At 42.3% G+C, this 25057-nt stretch overlaps 1 protein-coding gene across 1 annotated transcript in view; it reads left to right on the forward strand.

The window, feature by feature from the left end:
* The window catches only part of LOC148372804 (gamma-aminobutyric acid type B receptor subunit 1-like), a 211921-nt gene that overhangs the window by 78647 nt on the left and 108217 nt on the right, over window positions 1-25057 (forward strand). The window contains exon 8 of the mRNA XM_088327382.1: window positions 24874-25008. Coding sequence (XP_088183508.1) covers window positions 24874-25008 — 135 coding nt within the window. The remainder of the gene's footprint in view (window positions 1-24873; window positions 25009-25057) is intronic.

Below are 25057 nucleotides of genomic sequence, written 5' to 3' on the forward strand. Positions count from 1 at the left end.
TGTCCTATGAAGTGTCATCACCCCTTTGGCTAAACCTAAACAGAGCACTATGAAATGTGTCTTGGATCATGGATTATATATCAATTATGGAAATTCATTATGGACTATACAAAAAATGAGGTTAGCGTAGTAATGGGAAGAAGATCTAAAAATCATATGTCTTGATAAATCCACATGCAAGATTGGAAATTGCAAATGCAAAATGCAGATATATTTGTGGCTTTGCAAAATATATGATTCACCCCTGATTTCTTCTTTTAATGGTACTGGAAAATTAGCTTTGAAAGTTTTTAGGAAGTGATTGAATTTGGCAACACCTACAGGTCCCTTAAACAAGTCCCTTAAAACAAGGACTAACAGGCTCAGAGACACTTTCTTCCCCAGAGCCAACACCCCCCTAAACAAGCGCACAAAACTATAAAATAAAATAGAAAAATATCTTTAAATATATACAGTGAAGAAAAGAAGTAACACCCTGCTATTTTGCTATTTCTTCCACGCATGGAAAGGTCTGAAATTTTCATCGTAGGTGCCTGTCCACTGTGAGAGAGATAAACTAAAAAGAAAAACAATTATTTTTATGGTACAGCTGCAAATAATTACGCCTGAGAAAATGAAAATTACTTTACGGTACGTTTTGGGGGTTTTATACAATGCTGAAGAATAACTAGAGACGCTGCCCTACTTACGAACGAGAAAGGACGATCGTTCGTAAGTTGAATTTGTTCGTAAGTTGGTTCAATGCTATATTTTCTATGTTTAAAGTTTATATAAGTATGTTTAAGGCTTGTATAAGTAAGCTGTATTGTTTTGTACTAAAAAAATTAACATGTCATAAAATAATATGCTCTATAGAGATAAACAAAGTTTAGATTAATTACTTTTGGGAGATGAGTTTCAAGAGTTAGGCGACTTCCTCCTCCGTGGCAGAAAGTGGCTAAAAAAAGCGATTCAACCATTTTCTCAACCGCATCAAGCTTTCTTATTCCACTTTCATTTCAAAAGAAACGGCTTGCCTCTTCTTTTTACTTTACACCACAGGGGTCAAACAGGCGGCCCGTGGGCCAGATCAGGCCCGCTAAGGGATTGAATCTGGCCTGCGAGACAACACTCAGAGAAGCGCAAGAGAAAAACAAGCTGCAGCTTGAAATATGTCAACTTGATGTTGCCAAAGCCAGGTGCCTCTCACAAAGACACTGTACTCGTATCTATTTCTCTCTCTCTCCCTCTTTGTTTTCCACCCCTTTTCTCCCACTCTGTCTCTTCCACTCTCTGTGTCTCTCTTTTTCTCTTCCTTGGTTCCTCTTTGTCTCTTTCTCTCTCTGTGTCTTTTTAAGTTTTTAACTCTAACTTCATTTTTTCCTTTTCTCTCTTTTCTCTTTCTCTCTTCCTCTCCTTCTGTCTTTCAATTTCTCTTTGGATTTCTTTCTTCCTCTCCCTTTCTTTTCCCCCTCTCTCACAACTTTTTTATCTCTTTTGTCTCTCACGCTCTCTCCCTCTCTCTCTTTTTGTTTCTTTGTCTCGCCCTCTCTCCTTTTCCCGCCCTCTTTCTCTTATTTCTTTATCTCTTATTATCTTTCTCTTTAATCTACTAGTCCGGCCCCCGACAGAATGTTTGTTCTATCGTGTGGCCCCCGGGTTAAAATGAGTTTGACACCCCTGCTTTACACCAACAATATTAAATGGATGCCCGAGATATTAAACATGAACAATGTCAAAGTTCTAAGCGCTCTGGGGATACAGTATGAAATGTTTACTCATGAACTAGAAAGAGGAAGCGGATTTCTTCTTCTGGGTGGGTGCTGGGTGACCTCTCACAGCGCCACATGCCGGTAGTGGCAGAAAGAAGCATTACAGTAATGTCCCTTACTCGGAAAAAGGTGCACACAATACAAAGTGTACCGTATTTTCCGCACTATAAGGCGCACTTAAAAACCTTTATTTTTTTTCAAAAACTGACCATGCGCCTTATAATACAGTGCCCCTTACATATGGATCAATATTAAGTCGCAGTCTTGCAACTAAGGCAAGCAGCCGCCGACTAGATTTTCCCCCGAAGGCAAAGTCGTCCGCGGTGTATGCTGGGATACATATGCCAGCGTTTCATTTCCCAGCCAATGTGTCAATCATCATTTGAATCGATCACCATTTGCTAAAGTTATTCGGAGGTAAAGGAGGTAGATCCTTTATCATTTACAGGCTCGCATAGGCTAAAGGGGCAAAACAAAGCCTGCAATTGGCCGAAAAAGATGAATGTGAATAGCAAGTTTGGTTGTCTACGGCATAGAGAAAATATGTTTTACTATTCTGTATTTGTAAATATTTTACTCTCCTGGATGTACTACACTCACGGATATAAGAGGACCATGGTTGCACATTATTATTGAACGCAACGACTTCGGTGAGCTACTCCGGCTATATATTTTCCCAGTATCTTGTTTCAGAGTGATCTCGATGTTTCGATGTTTCTGTGATGGGTCTTTTTTTAAATTAAACTCAATTCCAAGTGTTTATTGTCATATGCACAGTAAAGTTGCGAGCGAAAAAGAAAATAGAAACTAGGGAATGGTTGGCATTTCTTGAATCCCAAGACCTTAACCTTCCGAATGAGATTTGGAACGATGCATTTGTACAGACACTGTTTCCGTCTGAGACACGTATTTGCTTCTTTGCAAGCTTTCGGGATGTTAAGGGCATAATAAGTTTGACTTAACTATCTGACTGTTTTGTCGACGTTCCCGTTGTAGCGCCTTATAATCCGGTGCGCCTTATGTATGGAAGATATAGGACCAAAAACAAATTTTTGGGGGTGCGCCCTATAACCCGGTGCGCCCTATAGTGCGGAAAATACGGTACTTTCAGCAATGTCCGGCTATTTTTTGACATCCCGAAAAAAATGTTTGTATCTACCAATTTTCGTAAGTCGAATGTTCGTAAGTAGGGGAGCGTCTGTTTACTGCAGGAGTGTGTTGTTTCCCCCTGGCCGCTTGATAATTTGTGTTGAGAAGTGCGTGTAAGAGTGTCGGAGATTTGTGTGTTTCCTTCATTTGTAATCGGCAAAGTGGAGATGAGGTGTCTGGCATGGCAATGAGCGCCTTACCCAGGATTCATTAGCCACAATATTTCCCTTTCGGCTTATCATCACGGTCGCTCACGACCTGGCAAATATTAATCTTCGGGGTTTTCTAGACACTCGCGCCTCGGCATTAAATGGAAGTTGAAATTAAAAAATTAGGTGAAAGTTGAGCGTCTGAACAGGGATTTGATTTTTCCGACTATAGTTCACTTTTTCTATAGTTTATAGGGGCGGCAGTGGCTCAGGAGGTAGAGCGCTTGTCTTGGGATCAAGAGATCCCAGTTCGAATCCCGGCTCGTCCGTGTTACATGTCGAAGTGTCCTTGGGTAAGACACTGAACCCCTAATACCTCCAATAAGCAGGTTAACGCCTTACATGGCTGCAAGGCTGCTATTGGGAAATGTGGAGCACATTGTAAAGCGCTTTGGGAAGTCATTGACTTGAAAAGCGCTATATAAATGCAGATCATTTCATTTCATTTCATTCCACTTACGCGTTCTCAGCGATCTGCGTGACCGACGATCCCCAGATCGTGGGTGCAAGCCTTTTCCTTCTTCTAAATAAAGCTGAGTAAAATGAATGCAATTGGTCCCGTCTCCGTTCCTGGTCCGTGACAGAATTGTAACAGAAAAGCTTGCCTAGCGTGTAGCGTAGGTTCGCAGACGATCCGACGAGTGTTGTCAGGAAGGCGGGGTTTTAAAAAGAGGCAGGGAGCCAATCAGCGCCCAGGGCTGTTGGCGCCAAGGAACGGGCACATGTGCCTCGCATCAGTAATCATGACACCACCCGGTGCCCACATACAGCTGTGTTAATCCGGTCCGCCAAACAAAAAAATGGCAAAATGTAAATGTTCCCTATATCTGTTAAAAAAATGAATACTCTTTTTTTATTTTTTTATTAATCGTTTTAACCACTTTACGGTTTCTGGATCCCTTAACTGCCCGTGACATCGGTTTACCACTGAGGACGCAACTCTGGACCTGCCCTGTGTTTGGGTCGTGGCAAAGTTGGCACCACTGTGTGGTCACCGGGTACTCCCCTGCTTGTGTCAGCTTCTGCGGTGCATCCTGGGTGGGCCCAGGGCCCCGTACTCGATCCCGTACTCGATCCCGTCCTCTCAACGGCGGCAGTTCGCGAGTCTCCTTGGCGCCAGTGTCGGTCCATACCCGTCCCCGAGTCATGCTCGGTCTTACTCACGGCCGTTTCATTTCCACCCATTGTCCAAGCTTGGCCGGGACCAGGTCAGGGGCCAGTACCCCCACCAGTGCTAATACGGTCAAGCCCCCCTTAGAAACCAACCTCGTACGCTGGGTACACCATACCTGTCCCAATCCTATAGCGCAGGGTGGCGTTGGGTGCCGGGATCTGTTACGACTCCGCGCCCACCTCCTGCGTCTGAGATTGGACTTGTATTTATTTGAATGTGGTCTCAAAAGGTCTTTAAATGTCTTGAATGGCAGAATCCTGTCCTTCCGCATGGTGCCCTACAAGGCCGTTGGACATTTACCGTCAAATGCCTTCCTGAGATCTATGACGTTGTGATAGTTTTTTCTGGTGTTGATTAACTCAACTTACGATGCGCGGACTATCTGTTCTGTTGTGCTCTCTCCCTTCCCAAAACCCGCCTGTTCCTCGGTTTTCAGTCTGTCGTTATTTGTTTCGTTGGATATTAATGACACCAGAATGTGCTAAATAATAAACCATGACACATACAGACCTTAACATTGAAAATGAAAATACGAAAAGCTAATTCTGTAGTTTATGTCACAGACCAGGAACGGAGACGGGACCCAATAGCGTTCGTTTTACTCAGTTTTATTTAGAAAGAGAACAGGACTTGCACCCACCATCCGATGATCGTCGGTCACGGGTAGCAGATAGCTGGAACGCAGAAATGGCACTTCCGTGTCGAGCGGATGTAGTCGTTGACAGCGGAAAAAAAACAGGTCGATGGGCGGAGGAGCAAAAACATAAACGGGTCCAGAAGAGAGGTCGGCAAAGGACTCGTCAGATCGTCTGCGAACCTATGCTCCCAGCTAGGCAAGCTTTTGTGACTCTCTGACTCTATCCTGCCCTGTTTTCTGTCTGTCCTTTTGCATTGTTCGTAGTTCTCTACTACTAATTTTTGAAAAATATTTCATAGAAATAAAAACAATTCAATGTCCAATCCTTTCTTCATAATAGAACTTATATAACAGTTTAAAAATAAACACTGTTCTTGCAGAACACAACTTTTTTTAAAGAATTGAAGTATTTTTGTTTTAATTGATGTTTACAACCGAATAAAGTATAATTAACGGAAATGTAAATCATTTTATATACATACAAAATAATTTAAAAAATCAAAATACACATAAAAATACATATAACTTTTGCTTATTTGAATTATTACACCAAGAAAAATGTGACATTTTGAAAAAAACAAAAACATTCGAAATTTAATCACTTGGGAAAAATGGTAAACGAGAAGTTAACTAACATATTAAGAGAGAAGCGAGTTGCTGGCGTTAATGGGTGTTTACAGCTTGTTCTGTGGGTTTTCATCATAAAGTGTCTCATCGGCGAACATATATTAGTTAATGAGCTCCCATTTTAGTAATTCCTTAGCGATGTACAGACAAAACGGACCCCGACCACGTTTTTCTCTCCCGTCCAGGCTATCGACCTATTTTTTCCGTCTTCGACACCACGATTGTCCCTTTTAGTTTTTTTCCTTGCTTAAGGATTTCATGTTTTCGTTTCCTGTTGACAAACCTCACTATGGTAGCTCACCTCTTGATAATGGATGGCATGCTTTTATGTCCTCAGCATTGATAGATATCCCTTTTTGACTCATAAAAGCAAAAGTCCACAACTTGATTTAAATTATAATATTAACTGTTCTTATCAATAAAATAGTTTGGATAGAGTCGGAGAGTCACAAAAGCTTGCCTAGCTGGGAGCATAGGTTCGCAGACGATCTGAGGAGTTCTTTCAGGAAGATGGGAGTTTAAAAAGAGTCCAACAGCCAATCAGGGTCCGTGGCTATTGGCACCAACCGGGCAGCCTCAGGTCCCCCGCATCAGTAATCATGACAGTTTAACGCTATTGTAAAAAGCTAAACGTCATAGACGGAGAATGGAAACGTATAGAATAATCGTAAACCTTCAAAGCCGCTATGAAGCATGGACACAGTCACGCAAGGTTGCAAAACACTTAAGTGTGCTGGAGTGTGAAGTGTCATGCGCGTGTCACGCATGCAATATTCATGAAGGCCAGCGTTTAATCCTCGCACGGCGGATCAGCCATTCTTTTCCGCGGCTACGTTAGCTTGCCGCCAACGCGCTAGCTGCCGGACGTTGCCATGGCGACATGAAAGCCCATGCTGCCAACTTTGATGAATTATTAAGAGCGACGCAGCAAGACGGCGCGGATGCCACGTGGCGAGGAAGCGACGAGACGGCCGGCTTCCGGAGCTTTGTTTTAATTGGCAACCGCAACATCCTCCTTTCCCAAAGAATTGCGGGTCTGCTACTCGGGATATTGGGATGATAGAGGAATGGAAGCACAAAATGATTCCATTGTTTTAACTCTTTCTTTTTAACTATACTTGAAAGTGTTTAGCCGTCCCTTTTCTGCTTTTTTATGTACGTATGTTTGTGTGTACGTACCATATTTTGCACACCAAAAGGTGTCTTTTGACAAATATTTTCCATGAATAAGGAACACTGGATGAAAAGGCACAAAGAATTCAGAGTACAGTGGAACCTCGGTTCTCGACCATAATCCGTTCCAGAACCCTGTTCGAAAACCGATTTGTTCCATCACCGAAATCATTTTTCCCATTAAAAATAATGTAAATCGTTTTAATCCGTTCCAACACCCTGAATGTTTACCTTGAATGTTTAACGTAAACATGAAGCTAACCCAGGCTAATCGTACGTTCGTGTTATCGTAATCTTTCGTACATGAACGTGTAAAAAAAAAAAATCAGGTCGTTTACAAGTCATTTAGCACTCGGGTCTCAACAACAATGGGTGAGCGGTTCATTGGAAAGGGGGCTGCGTTCCAACACCCTGAATGTTGGGCTCCGTTCCAACACCCTGAATGTTTACCTTGAATGTTTAACGTAAACATAAAGCTAACTCAGGCTAATCGAACGTTCGCGTTATCGTAATCTTCCGTACGAAAGATTACGCTAACATGAACGTGTAAAAAAACAAAAAAAAGGGCTAAAACACTTGGTACACCTATATTAAAAGCGAAAGCAAAACGAAACACGTCCGCACGCGATAACATTTGGTCACGAAAAGAGCGATCTACACCCGTACGCCGCTCAGCATCGCACCCTAGCGTACGCACTCCGGCATTCGAACTCCGATTTTTTTGACCGAACAGCGAAGCAAGAATTTCTCGACATTTTTGCTCGGTCTCCGATTTGTTCGAACTGAGAGGCGTTCGAAAACCGAGGTTCCACTGTACAGTGCGAAATACCATTTGGCTCTTTTTACATTTAAGGCATTTAATATTTCAGGGGTTGGGAACCTATGGCTTGCAAGCCACATATGGCTCTTTTCATGACTGCAAGATGTTCAGAGATAATATGAGACCTTCGCTATTTTCCGCAACTGTTCCATGTCACGACCAGAACGGAATCAGGACCCAGATGCGTAACATTAACCACCAAGTTTATTGAGATAAGGAGGAAGGGCAGTGCCGCGATCCGGTGCTCGCTGGACGCGGGACGCAAGCCGCTCACAGAATCGGATAGTGATCCGAATGCGGAAGTGGGAGATCGTGCGTTTGGCATATTTTTGGAAATATTCACCAACAAGTATAACAAAAACTGTCCACTGAGACAAATTAATATTAAGAATAAATCTGTAAAGCATCCATGGATAACTAAGGGTTTATATAATGCTTGTAAGAAATAAAACACCTTATATAGAAAATGTATTAACCTAAGAACTGAGGAAGCTGAATCCCGATATAAAACGTATAAAAACAAATTGACAGGAATAGTAAGAGCAAGCAAGAAATTATATCATACCAATTTATTACATAATAACAAAAGTAATATTAAAGGTATTTGGGGTGTATTAAATAGTATAATAAAAGGAAAGAATGTAAGTAATGCATATCCAAACTATTTTATTGATAAGAACAGTGAAAATTACAATTTAAATCAAGTTGTGGACTTTTGCTTTTATGAGTCAAAAAGGGATATCTTTCAATGCTGAGGACATAGAAGCATGCTATCCATTATCAAGAGGTGAGAACCAATCTAAAGTTACCATAGTGAGGTTTGTCAACGGGAAACAAAAACATGAAATCCTTAAGCAAGGAAAAAAAACTAAAAGGGACAATTGTGGTGTCGAAGATAGCCGGCACGGGAGAGCAAAACGTGGTCGGGGTCAAAAAACAGGTCGTAGCCGGAGACAAATGGGGAAATCAGGAACGGACGGGTGGAAAACGGGTGCAAAAAGCGGGATTGACGGGAGTCAAGAGTCAAAGTGCTTGCCTTGTAGATTGAAGTTCGCTGACGGACTGACGACAGGTGAGTGAAAGGACTGAGCTTAAAAAAAGGACAGGGAACCAATCAGGAAGCCAGAAGCGGCTGGCGCTGAGCAAGCGGGCACAGGTGATACTAATCAGTCATGATGACATTCCAAGTGTGACCTGAGCAATGAAGACCGTAAACCATGCAGGTCTATCTCATCCTGCCTGTTGTCGGACTCTAGTCTCCAGTTCTTCATATCAATCCCATCTGTCACATCCTGTCCGGTATCGACCCCATCTGTCCGAAATCTGCTCGTGCGATTGGTATCGATTTCGTCGGCCTCTGGCTTCCTGTCATTCCACGGCAGACTGCTGCCTTACATCTTCCGCCCAACGATGGACGAATCACTGGCATTTGGGTTAACGTGCATGACTGCCCAATTTAAAATGAAGCTTGTGTGAGGAACGTCACGCATTTGGGTCCTATTCCTGTTCCGGTTCTTGACAATTATTCAGTATACGGTAGTTTTTTTTAATTTTTTTTATAATAGTAAATACTGTGAAAACTATGTTTTCTCCTCTATGTATTGTGTTTGCTTTCGCCTTAAGAACTGAAACCTCAAATTTTAGTTTAGGGTGGCTGACCGTGAATTAGTTTAAGAAAATAAGGATGCAGGTTTTTTTTTTTTTTTTGGGTAATATCTTTCTACATAAAGGTCGTGTTTACTCGTTTTCCGCCCCGCCCCATGCTTTTGTTCTAATTGTCAGCTCTGACATAATATTTCACGCTTGGTTGCTGGTCACTCAGGCGGGACTCAGGCGGGAGTTAAGGATTAAATTGGGAGTGCACTACCTTAATGGAAAAGCACCGGTTGCTCCCTCAGGCCCTCATTTTGCCACCGTGCATTTAACACGTAGCATCATTAGAGCCTATTAGTTGCAACTTGGCAACTTTTCCATTGCTCAAGTGCGACGTAGGAGAAGAAGCTCAGAGAATGGTGACATGTGTGTACGGAGATACATGCTAATGTGCAGTCATTTCAATGCCGAGGTGTCAAAACTGTGGGACGCACTTAGATGACACTAAGGAATTGTTAACACCTTATCGTTCCTGTACATCCATCCATTATCTGCACCGCTTACCCTCAGTAGGGTCGCGGGGGTGCTGGAGCCCATCCCAGCCTCCTTCGGGCAGTGGGCAGGGGACACCCTGAACTGGTTGCCGGCCAATCGCAGGGCACACAGAGACGGACAACTCGCTCGCTCATTCACACCTAGGGACAATTTGGACCGGACAATTAACCTGAAATGCATAGGTTTTTTTTGGGAATGTGGGAGGAAACCGGAGTGCCCAGAGTAAACCCACACAAGCACGGGGAGAACTTGCAAACTCCGCACAGGAAGGTTGATAGCTGGATTTGAACCCGAGACCTCAGACCTGTGCCGCGCACACGCTAACCACTGCTCCACCGTGCTGCCCGTTCCTGTACAGTTAGCCTAAAATCCCAATCCAAAACGTAAACAAAGTGAATTGAATGCTGTATTCGAACAATTTCAAGAATATGGACGGTTTTGTTCTCTTTTGAAAGTTAAGACTCTGAAATTTTGTCCCAAACTGAAATTATTACTGCATGTGCTACTAAAATTGACTTATCTGAGTTGGAACACCCAGAAATAGTAGGTTTTTTTCGAAAAAATTACTGCAATTGAGTGTAGCATCGGTATCATAGCTGGAGAACAGGTGAGACAATACCTTCCTTGTCAAATTTGTTTAGGTTTAGGCGTTTCCAAAAGTAGCCATTTAAAGAAGACCAGTAGAAATTTGTATTTTTTTTTTTTTTTTTAAACATTGTGAAAGAGTTGTAAATGGTTGACTTCTCTTTCCAGAAGTTAAAGCCTAATTGTGCACACTTGCGTGTCATAATGGTGCGTAAAATAAATCACGAATTGCTATGCTCACATTTGATTTCAGCTCTGATTTGAATACGCATCGAAAAATTGTGTACATTTCTGTTGGACGTTTTGTTGTCTAAGTGTCAATAATCGTTCGAATCGGTTTCTACTGGCTGGAAATATTTGGACCCACTGGAGGCGATTTCCTTTATATCAAACAGGCCTCCATAGGCTAATGCTGGCTGTGGACTGTGGAAAAAAAGCCTGCTATTGGCAGAAAGGGTGTCAATCTAAAAGACACATTGGAAATCATTTTACGAGTTTGTTTATTTTTAAAGGGGAGTTTCAGAGCAAAATGAAATAATTAGAAAGGAACGTAGAACAAAGCCGACATACTTTTAGGCGGATTTCTTTTTATCTGTCGGCATTATCGTGTGTTCTGGAGTAAATATTTATTTATGGATTCTCTGGATTTTGTAACAAACCCATTTTTGTGTATGTTCAACAAATGTCATGGCGGTCAGGGGACGTAATATGTGAGTTTCGTCAGCTTTTTCGTTTTCTGGTATCTTGTTTCAGACTGATCGCAATGTTTCTGTAACGGATATATTTTGAACGTCGGAACATTAAGTTGTTAATTATCTCTTGCTGCATTTTACGATTGTGTTGCAGCAATTGGAGAGCTTTCCCTTTCAGTGTGAGAAAGATAATTAGAAAGCGCCTGGCTAACTGCACACTATGCTCGTTTGAGCCAGGTCTCTGCGATGATACAACTGCCCTGAATGTAGTGGTTTGCTGTTAATGAGATACATACTCGGGAAGCTTGTTAGAGTTGTTACGTAGCCTAGCCGCAGTAGTTCGAGCCTGCAGCCCTGATATTTCCTTCTCTCACGACGCCACCTCAGTCCCTTCCCGGACCCAATAACAATCTACAAAGCACTTGCTGGTGATCTGGTGGGCTCTTCTGACTTTCCTCAGAGTACAATTTCATTGATGAATTTATTCTTAATACAGTGAGCCGCGAAAAGCTAGCTGTTGCTTTGCTTCACAGTTTGCTTGGGTGGCCATATTGACTTTTGAGCCCGCCCTGGCTTTTGACTGACATCATACATTGGGGCGGCATTGGCTCAGGAGTTAAAGCGCTTGTCTTTGGTCACAGGTTCGATTCCCGGCTCCTCCGTGTTATATGTCGTAGTGTCTTTGGGCAAGACACTGAATCCTTAATGCCCCCGATAGCAGGTAGTTGCCTAGCCTGGCTGATGCTGCTATCAGTTGGTTAGTGTGTAAAATGGGAAAGTGTGAAGCACATTGTAAAGTGCTCTGGTAGGTCTTCATTGACTTGAAAAGCTATATAAATGCAGACCATTTCTATTTATTTATACACCAGTCCATCACAATTGTGTGGAGAGACAGTCATACCCACCCGATACACGAATCCCTCCCCAACCTCCCCTTGTGATAGCATTTGCTGTGTGCTGTCTGCTGAACACAATGCACAATGTGTTGATATCAATGACAATAAAGATGATATACTTCAAAATGCACAAAGCAGCAAACAAGCTACAAGCGACCGCAGAGAAGAGTGGGATTAATGTTCGTTCTAAGTATTATACAGTGAATCTGATGCAATTGCAGCAAGCAAAAGATTGTAAAACCTTAAAAAAAACTAAAACCCAGTTCTAAGTGTAGATGCTGTCAAGTAAAAATTTATAGGTACTTACCTCTTCTTTCTAGCACTTCTCCCCTGACTCACGTTGAATAACAATAAGCCACTCTTGGTGGCAAAACAAGCAGACCTAATGAAGTGAAATGTATGTTTTTTATACCACTTTTATACTACTACAAATGCCATATACTGACACAAAACACAAAATGACTTTTTCAGTAAAAACTACCTTGAAAAAAAACAATAATTTTGCCTAAAAGGACCTCTAGATGTCGCTGTATTGCGTAACGCAACTAAAAACAGCGCTAAAAGGCATAGGGAAAATACAAACTTCGAAGATGCAAGGTGATCTAACCGCACCCTTATTCTTCAATTATTTTTACTCAACCTTTCGTGAGATTTTTGTGTTATGGGGGTACCCGTAGCAGTAAGATGGCAGACAATCAAGTTAGCTCCCTCTAGGTGAGCCTCATGTTGTGTAAAATAAATACAAGTTCTCAACCTACAAGTATTTAGTAAAGCACGTTTAAGGGATTGTTCCCGTATTTTTGCTTAGTACTCGTATCAATAATGCTTTTTTTAAATTACTTTTTTTTCCCACTAGGAGGTGCTAAATAATTCACAAGGTCACTTTGATTTTAGCGGTTTCACAGCCCCGTCTGATTAATCGGCTGCTGATTGCGATTGCACCTCCCTGATTCGTCCGACATTGGCCAAAAATGACCAGAGACAAGAACATTGTAAAAAAAACGAAAAAAGCCAAGTTATTCTGTTTTGCAGAATACATTTTAAAACTAAACCCACAAAATGTAATGCTACGCTACTTCTTTTAAAATAATCAGCTGATTTCTTTAGTTATCTATTTTTAATTGCTAAAAATTAATATCGGCATCTGTCTCTATTTTGATACCATGTTTTTGTGACACTAATACTGTCAGAATCTGGCACCCTACCTTCCCCTAGAGGGCGCTAACCTAACCTGTCTCTAATTATCCCAATTATTTATATTGACGGCAGCACGGCGGCGCAGTGGTTAGCGCTTGTGCGGCACAGTTCATGTCATGGGAACCTGTCGTGGGTTCAAATCCAGCTCCAGACTTCCTGTGCGGAGTTTGTATGTTCTCCCCGTGCTTGCGTGGGTTTCCTCCGGGCACTCCGGTTTCCTCCCACGTTCCAAAAACATGCATTTCAGGTGAATTGGCCGGTCCAAATTGTCCCTAGGTGTGAATGAGCGAATGCATTGTCTGTCCCTGTGTGCCCTGCGATTGGCTGGCAACCAGTTCAGGGTGTCCCCTGCCCACTGCCCGGAGATGGCTGGGATGGGCTCCAGCCCCCCCGCGACCCTAATGAGGATAAGCGGTACGGCTGATGAGATGAGATGAGATTTATATTGACTGCTTGGACAGCACAAAGGGTCTGGTAATTTCCATTGACACATAAAGGTCGGATTCTGTTTCTTGATTCAGTTTTTCTTTTGTTTATATATATATTATATATTTTCCTCCTCAGTGTTGGTGTAAAAGACGCACGGTTTCCTCTTCCCACCTCCCTTACGTCAGATGTCATTTCTACTTCTTGCCAGTAGCTTACAAGCTTTACAAACCTTCTCTCTGCTTTTTGGCCAAATATTTAACTATTTGCAGCTTGTAATATGTAGAATTTGATTTTCCTTTCAATGCCATTTTGTTCAGTTTCACTTTCGTCTCCGAGATGTGCACTTTGGCTGCACTTGCACTGCACACTTGATTTTAGGGTCTTATCCCCAAGTAAACCCCAAGCTGCGCAGTTTAACCAAAACGCATAGGTCGGCGCTGAAGTACGCACGGCCGTAGTAAAACTTCATGTTTACTTTGGCGTCAAATTAAAACTTCGGGTTTATTTTGGGCTCACCTATCGAATCAAGTTAATCCGTCGGGTTTGTGCGGGTTCGGGTTTATATACTAGCAACTCGGGTGGAGTCGGGCTACATTTTTTTAGACCCGATCTTACCTCCTACTTCACATGTAACTTTCCATCCACTCAGGCATAGAGTACATGCTTAACATCCATGCTGTGCATGAATTTCCAGCTGGAAGTGTGCACATTATTTTGACATAATGCAATGCCTGATTGCGCCTTTCTAACCGTGAAACCAACCGCAGGGAGGAAGTGATTGTCGCTGATTGATCGAAAGAAAAAAAAATGCACCCCCGACCAGCTTCGTCTCCTTGTAAAAATGTAGGAATTCCAAACAGCAAAGTCGATGCTAATTTTGTTACTGTTGGAGGAGTCTAGTGCTGACGTGTAACTCTAAAGTTATAACCTTACAGTTTGAAGGTCTGCCTTATCGTGTTATTTTTCGATGGTGTCCGTTGATGGTAATTCCTGTAGCACATTTCCAATGCATCAAAGAGACACTTTGTAAAATCGCATCCCTCAATTTGAAGGAAAGTTTATGGCATCAATGGGAAATACAGTATTATTGGTTGAATCTATTGGACTACCGTATTTTCCGGACTATAAGTCACAGTTTTTTCCATGGTTTGGCTCGGGGTGCGACTAATATTCTTAAGACTTATGTGAAATTAGTAATACATTATTAAATCATTAAGTTGTAAATCATTTTTACTGGTATGTTTCTTAGAGCAGTGGTTAGCACGTTTGCCTAACACCAAAAAGGTACCCAGTTCAATGAAATGATCTGCTTTTATATAGCGCTTTTCAAGTCAAGACTTCCCAAAGCGCTTTACAATGTGCTCCACATTTCCCAATAGCGGCCTTGCAGCCATGTAAGGCGCTAACCTGCTTATTGGGGGTATTAGGGGTTCAGTGTCTTACCCAAGGACACTTCGACATGTAACACGGACGAGCCGGGATTCAAACTGGGATCCCTTGATCCCAAGACGAGCGCTCTACCTCCTGAGAGGGATGGTGCTTGCCCACGACACACCACAGAAATTGGTGCCCTGACAACCCATTTGGTTAAGGGATCCAACCTACCAACCAACCAACCAACCACGTGTATATAACTTGTTATTTTCACACTAAACTGCAAGAGGGCGCTCTAGGCCTGTGTTGATAATTGGTGTTGCTGACTTTTTTCTGAGCGGAAAGAAGAAACAAAACTGTTTATCGTCTTCTTAAGTTGGAGGAGTTGTTTACCAGTAAAAGTGACACCAAGGATTTTTTTGATTTGAAGAAAAGTTGATAGTTTGGTAGGCATCTTCTTTTTGCTAGAGTTTCCTGAATAACTATTAATATGTTACTTCGTGCAGCACGGCGGCGCAGTGGTTAGCGCATGTGCGGCACAGTTCATGTCTTGGGAACCTCCTGCGTGGGTTCAAATCCAGCTCCAGACTTCCTGTGCGGAGTTTGTATGTTCTCCCCGTGCTTGCGTGGGTTTCCTCCGGGCACTCCGGTTTCCTCCCACATTCCAAAAACATGCATTTCAGGTGAATTGGCCGGTCCAAATTGTCCCTAGGTGCGAATGAGCGAGTGAGTTGTCTGTCCCCGTGTGCCCTGCGATTGGCTGGCAACCAGTTCAGGGTGTCCCCTGCCCACTGCCCGATGATTGCAGGGATGGGCTCCAGCACCCCCGCGACCCTACTGAGGATAAGCGGTTGCAGCTAATGAGATGAGATGAGATGTTACTTCGTTAATGACATAGATATGAACATGTTGGATTTTATAACCATTTTCTATGTACTTCAATACAAGTAGATTTCTTGTTTAATCGAATATGCAATTCTATATTGCTCATATACAGTGAAGAAAAGAAGTATTTGAACACCCTGCTATTTTGCTATTTCTCCCACTTAGAAATCCTGGAGATGTAATTTTCATTGTAGGTGCATGTCCACTGTGAAAAAGATAAACTAAAAAGAAAAATCCAGAAATCACAATGCATGTTTTTTTAAACATTTTATTTGTGTGATACAGCTGCATATAAGTATTTGAACACCTGTGTATCATCTAGAATTCTGAGCCTAAAAGACCTGTTAATCCGCCCATGAGAACTCCACCTGCACTCCATGTATCATCCTGAATCAAATGCAACTCATTGAGGTCGTTAGCTGCATAAAGACACTTGTCCACCCCATACAATCAGTAGACTTTAACTTGTAACATGGTGAAGACCAAAGAGCTGTCCAAAAACACCAGAGACATAATTGCACACCTCCACAAGGCTGGAAAGGGCTACGGAGCAATTGCTAGGCAGCCTGGTGAAAAAAGGTCCACTGTTGGAGCAATCATTAGAAAATGAAAGAAGCTAAACATGACGGTCAATCTCAATCGGAGTGGAGCCCCATGCAAGATATCACCTCGTGGGGTTTTAATGATTCTAAGAAAGGTGAGGAATCCGCCCAGAACTACACAACAGGAGTTGGTCAATGACCTGAAAAGAGCTGGGACCACCGTTTCCATGGTTACTGTAGGTAATACACTTAAGACGTCATAATTTCAAATCAGGCATAGCACAAAAGGTTCCCCTGCTTAAACGAGCACATGTCAAGGCCTGTCTTAAGTTTGTAAATGACCGTTTGGATGATAAAGAGGAATCGTGGGAGAAGGTTTTGTGGTCAGATGATACCAAAATAGAACATTTTTGTCATAATTCCACCAAGCGTCTTTGGAGGAAGAAGAATGAAGAGTACAATCCGAAGAACACCATCCCTACTCTGAAGCATGGGGGTGGTATCATCATGCTTTCGGGGTGTTTTTCTGCACATGGAACAGGACAAGTGCACTGCATTAAAGAGAGGATGACTGGGACCGTATATTGTGAGATTTTTGCGAAGAACCTCCTTTCCCCAGTCAGAGCATTGAAGATGGGTCGTGGCTGGGTCTTCCAACACAACAACGACCCGAAGCACACAGCCAGAAAAAGCAAGGATTGGCTCCGTAAGAAGCATATCTAGGTTCTACCATGGCCCAGCCAGTCTGCAGACCTGAACCCAATCGAAAATCTTTGGAGGGAGCTCAAATCCAGAAACTTGACTGATCGAGAGAATATCTGTGTGGAGTAGTGGGCCAAGATCCATCCTGCAGTGTGTGCAAACCCGGTGAAAGACATTTGACCTCTGTATAGCAAACAAAGGCTACTGTACCAAATATTAACAATCATCTTCTCAGGTGTTCAAATATTTATTTGCCGCTGTACCTCACAAAAAAAATCGTTAAAAAATCATGCATTGTGATTTCTAGATTTTTCTTTTTAGTTTATCTTTCGCAGTGGGCATGCGTTTCTGATGAAAATTTCAGACCCTCCATGATTTTTATGTGGGGAAAATAGAAAAATAGCAGGGTGGTCAAATACTTATGTATTCCCCCAAATCTTTGTACCATACCTCAAGTAAGACAAATTAATGAACTGTATATTATATTAATTACTACAGACTACCTTTACACCATTCCCACCATTCACCTACAGCACTTTCTGTTCCCTTGAACTTGATGGCTTTGTATTGTTGTATTTTTTTGTATTGGACAGTATGAGATCATTTCTTCCCCATGCCATGAGGCTCTTTAACTCCACCCGGGGGGAGTAAAAGCCCACATTAAACCACACCCCCACATTGCATATTACCCTATTTTTATTACAGTGTGTATTTTATGTAGCACCAATTAAATACTCAATAACAACACGTTACATTGGGTATTTATGTATTATATTCCTTTAACTTTATTATTGTTTTATTTTCAACGCAAGGATACTGCTGGAAGTGTGAATTTCCCGACGGGGATGAATAAAGTATCTATCTATCTATCTATCTATCTATCTATCTATCTATCTATCTATCTCTCTCTCTCTATCTATCTATCTATCTATCTATCTTGTTGTTTAGCTATTACATGCAGATTTTGTTGGAAATGATGCAATGTTGAATTAAATCAGAATTATTTTTTAAATTGAAAGGGAAGTCGGCCATTTTATCTGAAGCGGCCATTTTGGAAGAATTTCTAGGCTTGTTTATGCTTTCTGTTAAAACTGAAGCTCCAATATATACCAAGAAGGAGATATTTGATGAATAATTCAAGCCACACTAAAGCAACGTTTCGACATTTAATTCATACTTTCGTGACCGTGCTGATGAAAAATTGATTTATCTACTTAGTTTAACGGTGCCTTTTTCATAGCATCAGGGAGTCTATCATTTTTTATTGGCACTGAGAAACTTCAAGGTAAATCATATTTATGCAGAAAATATATAAAAATGTGCAAACTGCGTTACTAAATATTTTATTTGTCCTATTGGGAAGTCGACTCGGAGGGTCCAAATGGGAAATGTGATCAGAAACTAAACCCTTCTTGGTGCACAAACAAGAACCCAAGGTTGTTTTCAGTGTGTATTATTAGCCAGTAGATGTTGCTGATTTTTGCCATAAACAGTCACTGAAAACGAGTGCTAAAAAGCACAAGGAATAATCCAAAGGTATTTAACAGGCAAAATATGTTTTAATGGATATATCAGGGGGCAGCACGGCGGAGCAGTGGTTAGCTCGTGTGCGGCACAGTTCTGAGGTCATGGGTTCAAATCCAGCCACCACACTTCCTGTGCGGAGTTTGCATGTTCTCCCAGTGCTTGCGTGGGTTTCTTCCAGGACATCAGGTTTCCTCCCACATTCCAAAAACATGCATGTCAAGTCAATTGGCCGGTCCAAATTGTCCCTAGGTGTGAATGAGCGAGTGAGTTGTCTGTCTCTGCGACTGGCTAGCAACCAGTTCAGGGTGTCCCCTGCCCACTGCCCGGAGATAGCTGGGATGGGCTCCAGCACACCCGCGACCCTACTGAGGATAAGCGGTGCAGATGATGGATGAATGGATGGATATATCAGGGGGCAGCACGGCAGCGCAGTGGTTAGCTCGTGTGCGGCACAGTTCTGAGGTCATGAGATCGAACCTCCTGTGTGGAGTTTGCATGTTCTCCCCATGCTTGCGTGGGTTTCCTCCGGGCACTCCTGTTTCCCCGCACATTCCAAAAACATGCATGTCAGGTTAATTGGGCGGTCCAAATTGTCCCTAGGTGTGAATGAGCGAGTGAATTGTTTCTCCCTGTGGGCTCCAGCACCCCCGCGACCCTACTGAGGATAAGCGGTGCAGATAATGGATGGATGGATGGATGGATATATCAGGGGGCAGCACGGCGGCGCAGTGGTTAGCTCGCGTGCGGCACAGTTCTGAGGTCATGAGATTGAACCTGAGTTTGCATGTTCTCCCCGTGCTTGTGTGGGTTTCCTCTGGGCACTACGGTTTTCTCCCAAATTCCAAAAACATGCATCTCAGGTTAATTGGGCGATCCAAATTGTCCCTAGGTGTGAATGAGTGAGCTAATTGTTTCTCCTTGTGGGCTCCAGCACCCCGCGACCCTACTGAGGATAAGCGGTGCAGATAATGAATGGATGTATATATCAGGTCCTGCCCTCCTAAATAATTATAATTTGATTTAACAGGACACGTATGATTTAACCACTATATGTCACTTGTAGTGCAGAGGTCTCAAACTAGTGGGCCAGGGGGCAATTGCAGCCCTGATTGCGTAAGGCCCATGCCTTCAAATGAAAGATAAAGGGACAGTGTGTATTGCTTGAGGACCAGATGTCGCTGTAATGTGTAACTTGTCTTCCAGATATTCTTTTCTTCATCCGTCTTTCAGTTCTGATTTTAGTTTCAGCTCTTTTAGTAATAACATTAGTGAAATTTCACTAATGCATCTGAAAGCAACACAGTTTTAAAGGGATATTGTGTATTATTTGACCACTTGATGTGTATTCTGTAGCGTAATCGAAAACGAGTGTTGCAAATCACATATAAGAATACAATTTTTTTTGCCAATCTTTTTAAACGGTTTTTAGTTTTTGCGTACATAGCAGCAAGATGGTTCCCTCTTGGTGAGCGCCATGTTATCTAAATTAAATGCAAATTCCTCCACGAACAAGTATTTATAGAAAATTATCTTTTTATAATAGTTCATGTATTTTTGCTTTTTAATTCAATCAATATTGTTTTATTTTAGTGTTTTTTAACCACAAGGAGGCACTAAATATTACATACTGTCCCTTTTAAAGCTTTGCCCACATAACGCTTAATTGTAAATTCTGGAATACGGAACACGCCTACTTCTTTTCGACATTTTAAATAATAAGGCTTACATTCTGATAGGGTTTCTTCTTTTTTTTCGTGAGGCAGATGGTCGGCCCTGTGTGTTCTGATCAGAGGTAAACTCTTAAGCCTAAGCCAAACCCGAATTTTGGTGTTTAAATGTCAATCATTACATTCAGGTTTGGGCCAGGCCGGGCGGGGCTTCCCTCTTGTTGATTTTTTTACTATCCACCCGTCATTGTTATTTGTTTCTTTTCCTTGGTGTTGCGCGGTGGAGGATATGCTTGGCAGCGCACTCAGCACCGCGCAAGAGGGGCACTCAATCCTTGGTGCTGATCCTCCACCGGGCGACATATAAAAAAAAGAAACAAAGAAGAGTGTCTGGTGGATAATAAAAAAAGAAAAGAGGGAGAACCCTTACAAATGAGATATAAAAACTTGGATGTTCTTATGGCTGTATCCCTTAGATCAAGTTAATTGGTCGGGCTGGGTCAGACTTCATTACCTGTGGGCCCAGGTCGGGGTTGGCTGGATGTTTTAGGCCCGTTCTTACCTCTAGTTCTGATACAAACGTATATTTTAGGGTAGTCGTGCTATTTTTTTAAAAATGGACGTGAATGAGTTCATTTTACTTGCAGTTTAAAATGTGTCTTGTACAAAAACAGTGTTTCTTTTTTAAATTTGAGCATGCGGCTTTTAATCAGGTGCGCTCTGTAGTCAGGAATTTAAGCCTATTATTATCAGGCTCTTTTTAACTGATTTGGGTGATTAGCACTTTTAACATCAGTCAAATGAGAACAATGTTTTATTTTTCCCTCGGCTCTTTCTTTTAGAATTAAAATTTATTGTTATGGATTACAACTTTGTGAAATATTTGTGATCACATCACCCCAATTTTGGCTAACCTGCATTGGCTCCCTGTTAGCCTAAGATGCGATTTTAAGGTTCTCCTACTACTATACAAAATCATACATGGACTTTCCCCCTCGTATCTTTCAGATCTGATCTGCCCTTATGTCCCGGCCCGAAGCCTTCGTTCCGAGAGCGCCGGTCTCCTGGTGATCCCAAGAGCCAAGAAGTGTTCCGCTGGTTCGAGAGCGTTCTCCATCCGGGCACCGGTGTTGTGGAATGCTCTTCCCCCTGATATCCGATCTGCAACCTCGGTGGAAATGTTTAAATCTAGGCTTAAAACTCACTTCTACTCTATAGCATACGAGTAACCTAATCTTCTTATATGTAATAACTTGTGAAGCCCTTAGAGACTAATTGTGATTAAGGGCTATACAAATAAAAATGACTTGACTTGACTTGACTTGTATGTAGCAAAAACATGTAATATAGAGGTTTTTGTCATGGTTGCCATGGCGGCCAGTTGGCCGAGCCCGTGTGTTTCACGGTAGCCGTGGTGCTCAATTGGCCCTGCCCGTGTGTGTCACGGTTGCCATGGTGCCCAATTGGCCCCACCCATGTGGTGCCAGCTGCGGCTCATTGAGAAATTGACTTTCGGTTTAGATAAAGCTCAGCGCTCTCTTGCTTGAGTGTCAGCCCGTCAAACGAACTTCTGCCCCTCAGGACGTGGGTTCTGACTCGGTCCTGTTTTCCTGTGATATCTCCAGTCCAGTATTGTTCCCGTTTATTGTCGTCCTGTTTAACTTCGGGTTCCAGTTTAGTTTCCGTCTGTTTTTGTCCTGTTTATTATTTTCTCCAGTTTTTGTTCCCATCTAGTTTCTCCTGTTAATTTTCGATATCCTAATCCGTCATCTATCCTGTCTGTTCTTTCCTGTCCGGTATCGACCCCATCCGTCCGATATTAACTCAGGCAATTAGAATCGGTCTTGTCGGTCTCTGGCTTCTGGTCTTTCCACGCCAGACCGGCTACCTAGAATAGAATAGAATAGAATATACCTTTATTGTCATTGTTACAAAATGGGTTAACATATTGTGACAACGAAATTGGACATGACACTCCAAGTTCACACATTCACAGTGAGGTAAAAAAGCCAAGAAGATAAAGGAACAGAGAAGATAAGGTTATAAAACAAGGAGGACAAGGTTATAGATATAATTTACACAATATTTACACAAGAAATGTCGGCATGTAGGATGTTACATACCTAACGTGCATGATTCCCCATTTCCTGTAAAATAAAGGTTTGTGTGAGAACCTCACGCGATTGGGTCCTGTATCTGTTCTGGTTATGACAGTTTTTAAGGTCATTTCAGGATGAATAGGCTAAGTTATTTATTTACTGTTTATTTCTTTAGTTATCCACAGTTTCTTGCAATAGTATATATTAGGCAGGTTCTTCTTTTTTGTCATGCACTCCTGGCATTTTGGTTTGCTTTCCTGCCTCAGGCAAAAGTCACACAATTACAAGTTGGGCCTCAAATTTGTTTTGATTGTTTTAAGGTCTCTCGCGTCAAGTGTTTGCACTCATTAACTCGAACGAGACAAAGGACGACGCGCGGCGAGACAAGCGTCCTGAATTAGGGTCCCCCGTCACAGCCGGCTGATTGTTTGTGACACCCGTCAGGAGACTTTCTATTGTGTTTGCGGACGAATCATCTCACGCGTCCAAAAGGTTTAGGCGTGACTTTCGCAGGCGGCAAGCCGCCCATCACTCCTGCCTGTATGCCACTTGCACTGAAACCACATCGAACAAAAAATAAGGGCAACTTCCACCAGTAATTGACACCTGTGCTGAGAATTTTTAGAATTGTTTGTATTCATATTTTACCTGTGCCTATAGCACAATCCCCAAACCCTTTAGGAACATTTCAGCACCAGTCGCTGTCCATAGAGGATAAATGGAAATTTGATATGAAATAGGATCAGTTGAATAGTTCATAGCATGTGAAACTGTTGGAATTCATTAGAAAATAATCAATTGAAAGGGACTTTGCGAATTATTATAACTTTGTCATGAACCAGAACAGGATCAGGACCCAAACGCGTGACGTTCTCACTCACGCCTGTTAATTCACAGGAAATGGGGAGTCATGCACGTTAGGCAGCGGTCTGGCGTGGAAAGACAGAAAGCCAGACCGACCGACGAGATCAATTCCATTTGCCCGAGTTTATATCGGACAGATGGGGTCAATACCAGACAGGACGGGACAGACGGGATAGATAATGAATCAGGATATTGACGGGAACGAAGACTGGAGAAAATAATAAACGGGAAAAAAATGGACGGAAACAAAACTGGAAACCGAAATTCAACAGGACAAAATAAACGGAAACAATACCGGGCAGGAAATACCAACAGGAACAGGGCCGAGTCGAAACCCACGTCTTGCGGGGCAGAAGTTCGTTGACGGACTGACAAAGGAAAAATGAGAGCACTGAGCTTAAAAAGACGGAAAGTCAATCGGTTAATGAGCCGCAGCTGGCACCACACGGGCGGGGCCAATTGGGCACCATGGCAACCGTGACATAACTAATGGTGTTAAAAAAAAATACATGAACTATCATATATATGCGTTTTTTTTTTTAATGCTCATAAGTTGAGACGCTTGCATTTATTTAACATAACATGAGCCTTACCTAGCCAGCACGGCTGTTGGGTGGTTAGCGCGCAGCCCCTTCGTGGGGAGGTTCAGGGTTCAAGTCCAGCTACCGCAGCCTTCCTGTGCTTGCCAATACTGTAAATAGGTTATTACCAGATAACCTCCCCAATTAAAAACAGTTCAATGCGTATCTTTATGTACAAAAAAATTACAATTTTGTCTGATCATTTAAATCTTTCCAATGAAAAAGCAATTTTATGGTTCAAATCTTTATTTTTTTCCTTAGTAAATCCATTTTTTTCAATTGATAATTGGCAAATTTTGGTGTTGCATTAATCCTGTAGCAAGAAAATTGCATATTTATTTTAAGTCAAGTCATGTTTATTTGCGATGCCTTTAATCACAGGGAGTCTCAAAGGGCTTCACAGACCACAGGTTACAGATTACTACAGAGTATCATTACACTATCCCCTGATCTAAAAACTACATGAGGGCAAGGAAAAACTCAAAAACTTCAACATGAGGAAACTGAAGAAACCTTTGGACCTTTGGATTTCCTCTTGGCTCTTGGGATCACTAGTAGACCATCATTTTCAGAGCGAAGGCTCGAGACAGGGACACAGGGGGACATTAAATCTGAAATATATGAGGGAGCAAATCCATGCATGATTTTGTATACTACCAACAGAACCTTAAAATCACATCTTAATCTAACAGGGAGCCAATGCAGGTTAGCTAAAATCGAGGTACTGTGATCAAACTGTCTTGTCTTAGTTAAAAGCCTCGCTGCGGCATTTTGTACCAGCTGTAGGCTCTTGATTTTGGACTTGGGGAGACCTGAGAGTAGTACATTACAATATTCAAGACGGGAGGTAACAAACATGTGAATTATAGTCTCTGCATCAGACTGGGACAACACAGGGCGAAGTTTAGCAATGTTGCAAAAAAGGAAAAAGCTGTTCTAGTAATATTCTTAACGTGTGTTTGAAAGGACAGATTGGGGTCAAATATGACACTGAAATTTTTGACTGAGTCACTCTGGGTGATATTACATTTGCCAATGCCCAGAGCTGTGTTTATTAAGTCACGGTATAAAGATGGATTTTAGAGAAACATGTAGTGAAGAAATACTCTATGTACATTTCTACATTTTTCTCTGATGTTTTGCAGTGCGACCCGGGCGAATCCACCAAGCTGCTGTACGACCTTCTTTACACGGAGCCCATCAAGATCGTGCTGCTGCCCGGCTGCAGCGGCGTTTCCACAATTGTTGCCGAGGCAGCGCGCATGTGGAACCTTATCGTGGTGAGTTCGCCGCTCCTGGGAAATAAAACGGAAATGCGTTGTGTGAATA

The sequence above is a fragment of the Urocampus carinirostris genome, chromosome 2, assembly GCF_059441175.1.
Source record: "Urocampus carinirostris isolate Australia breed hairy pipefish chromosome 2, RoL_Ucar_1.0, whole genome shotgun sequence".
Taxonomy (NCBI): Eukaryota; Metazoa; Chordata; class Actinopteri; order Syngnathiformes; family Syngnathidae; genus Urocampus; species Urocampus carinirostris.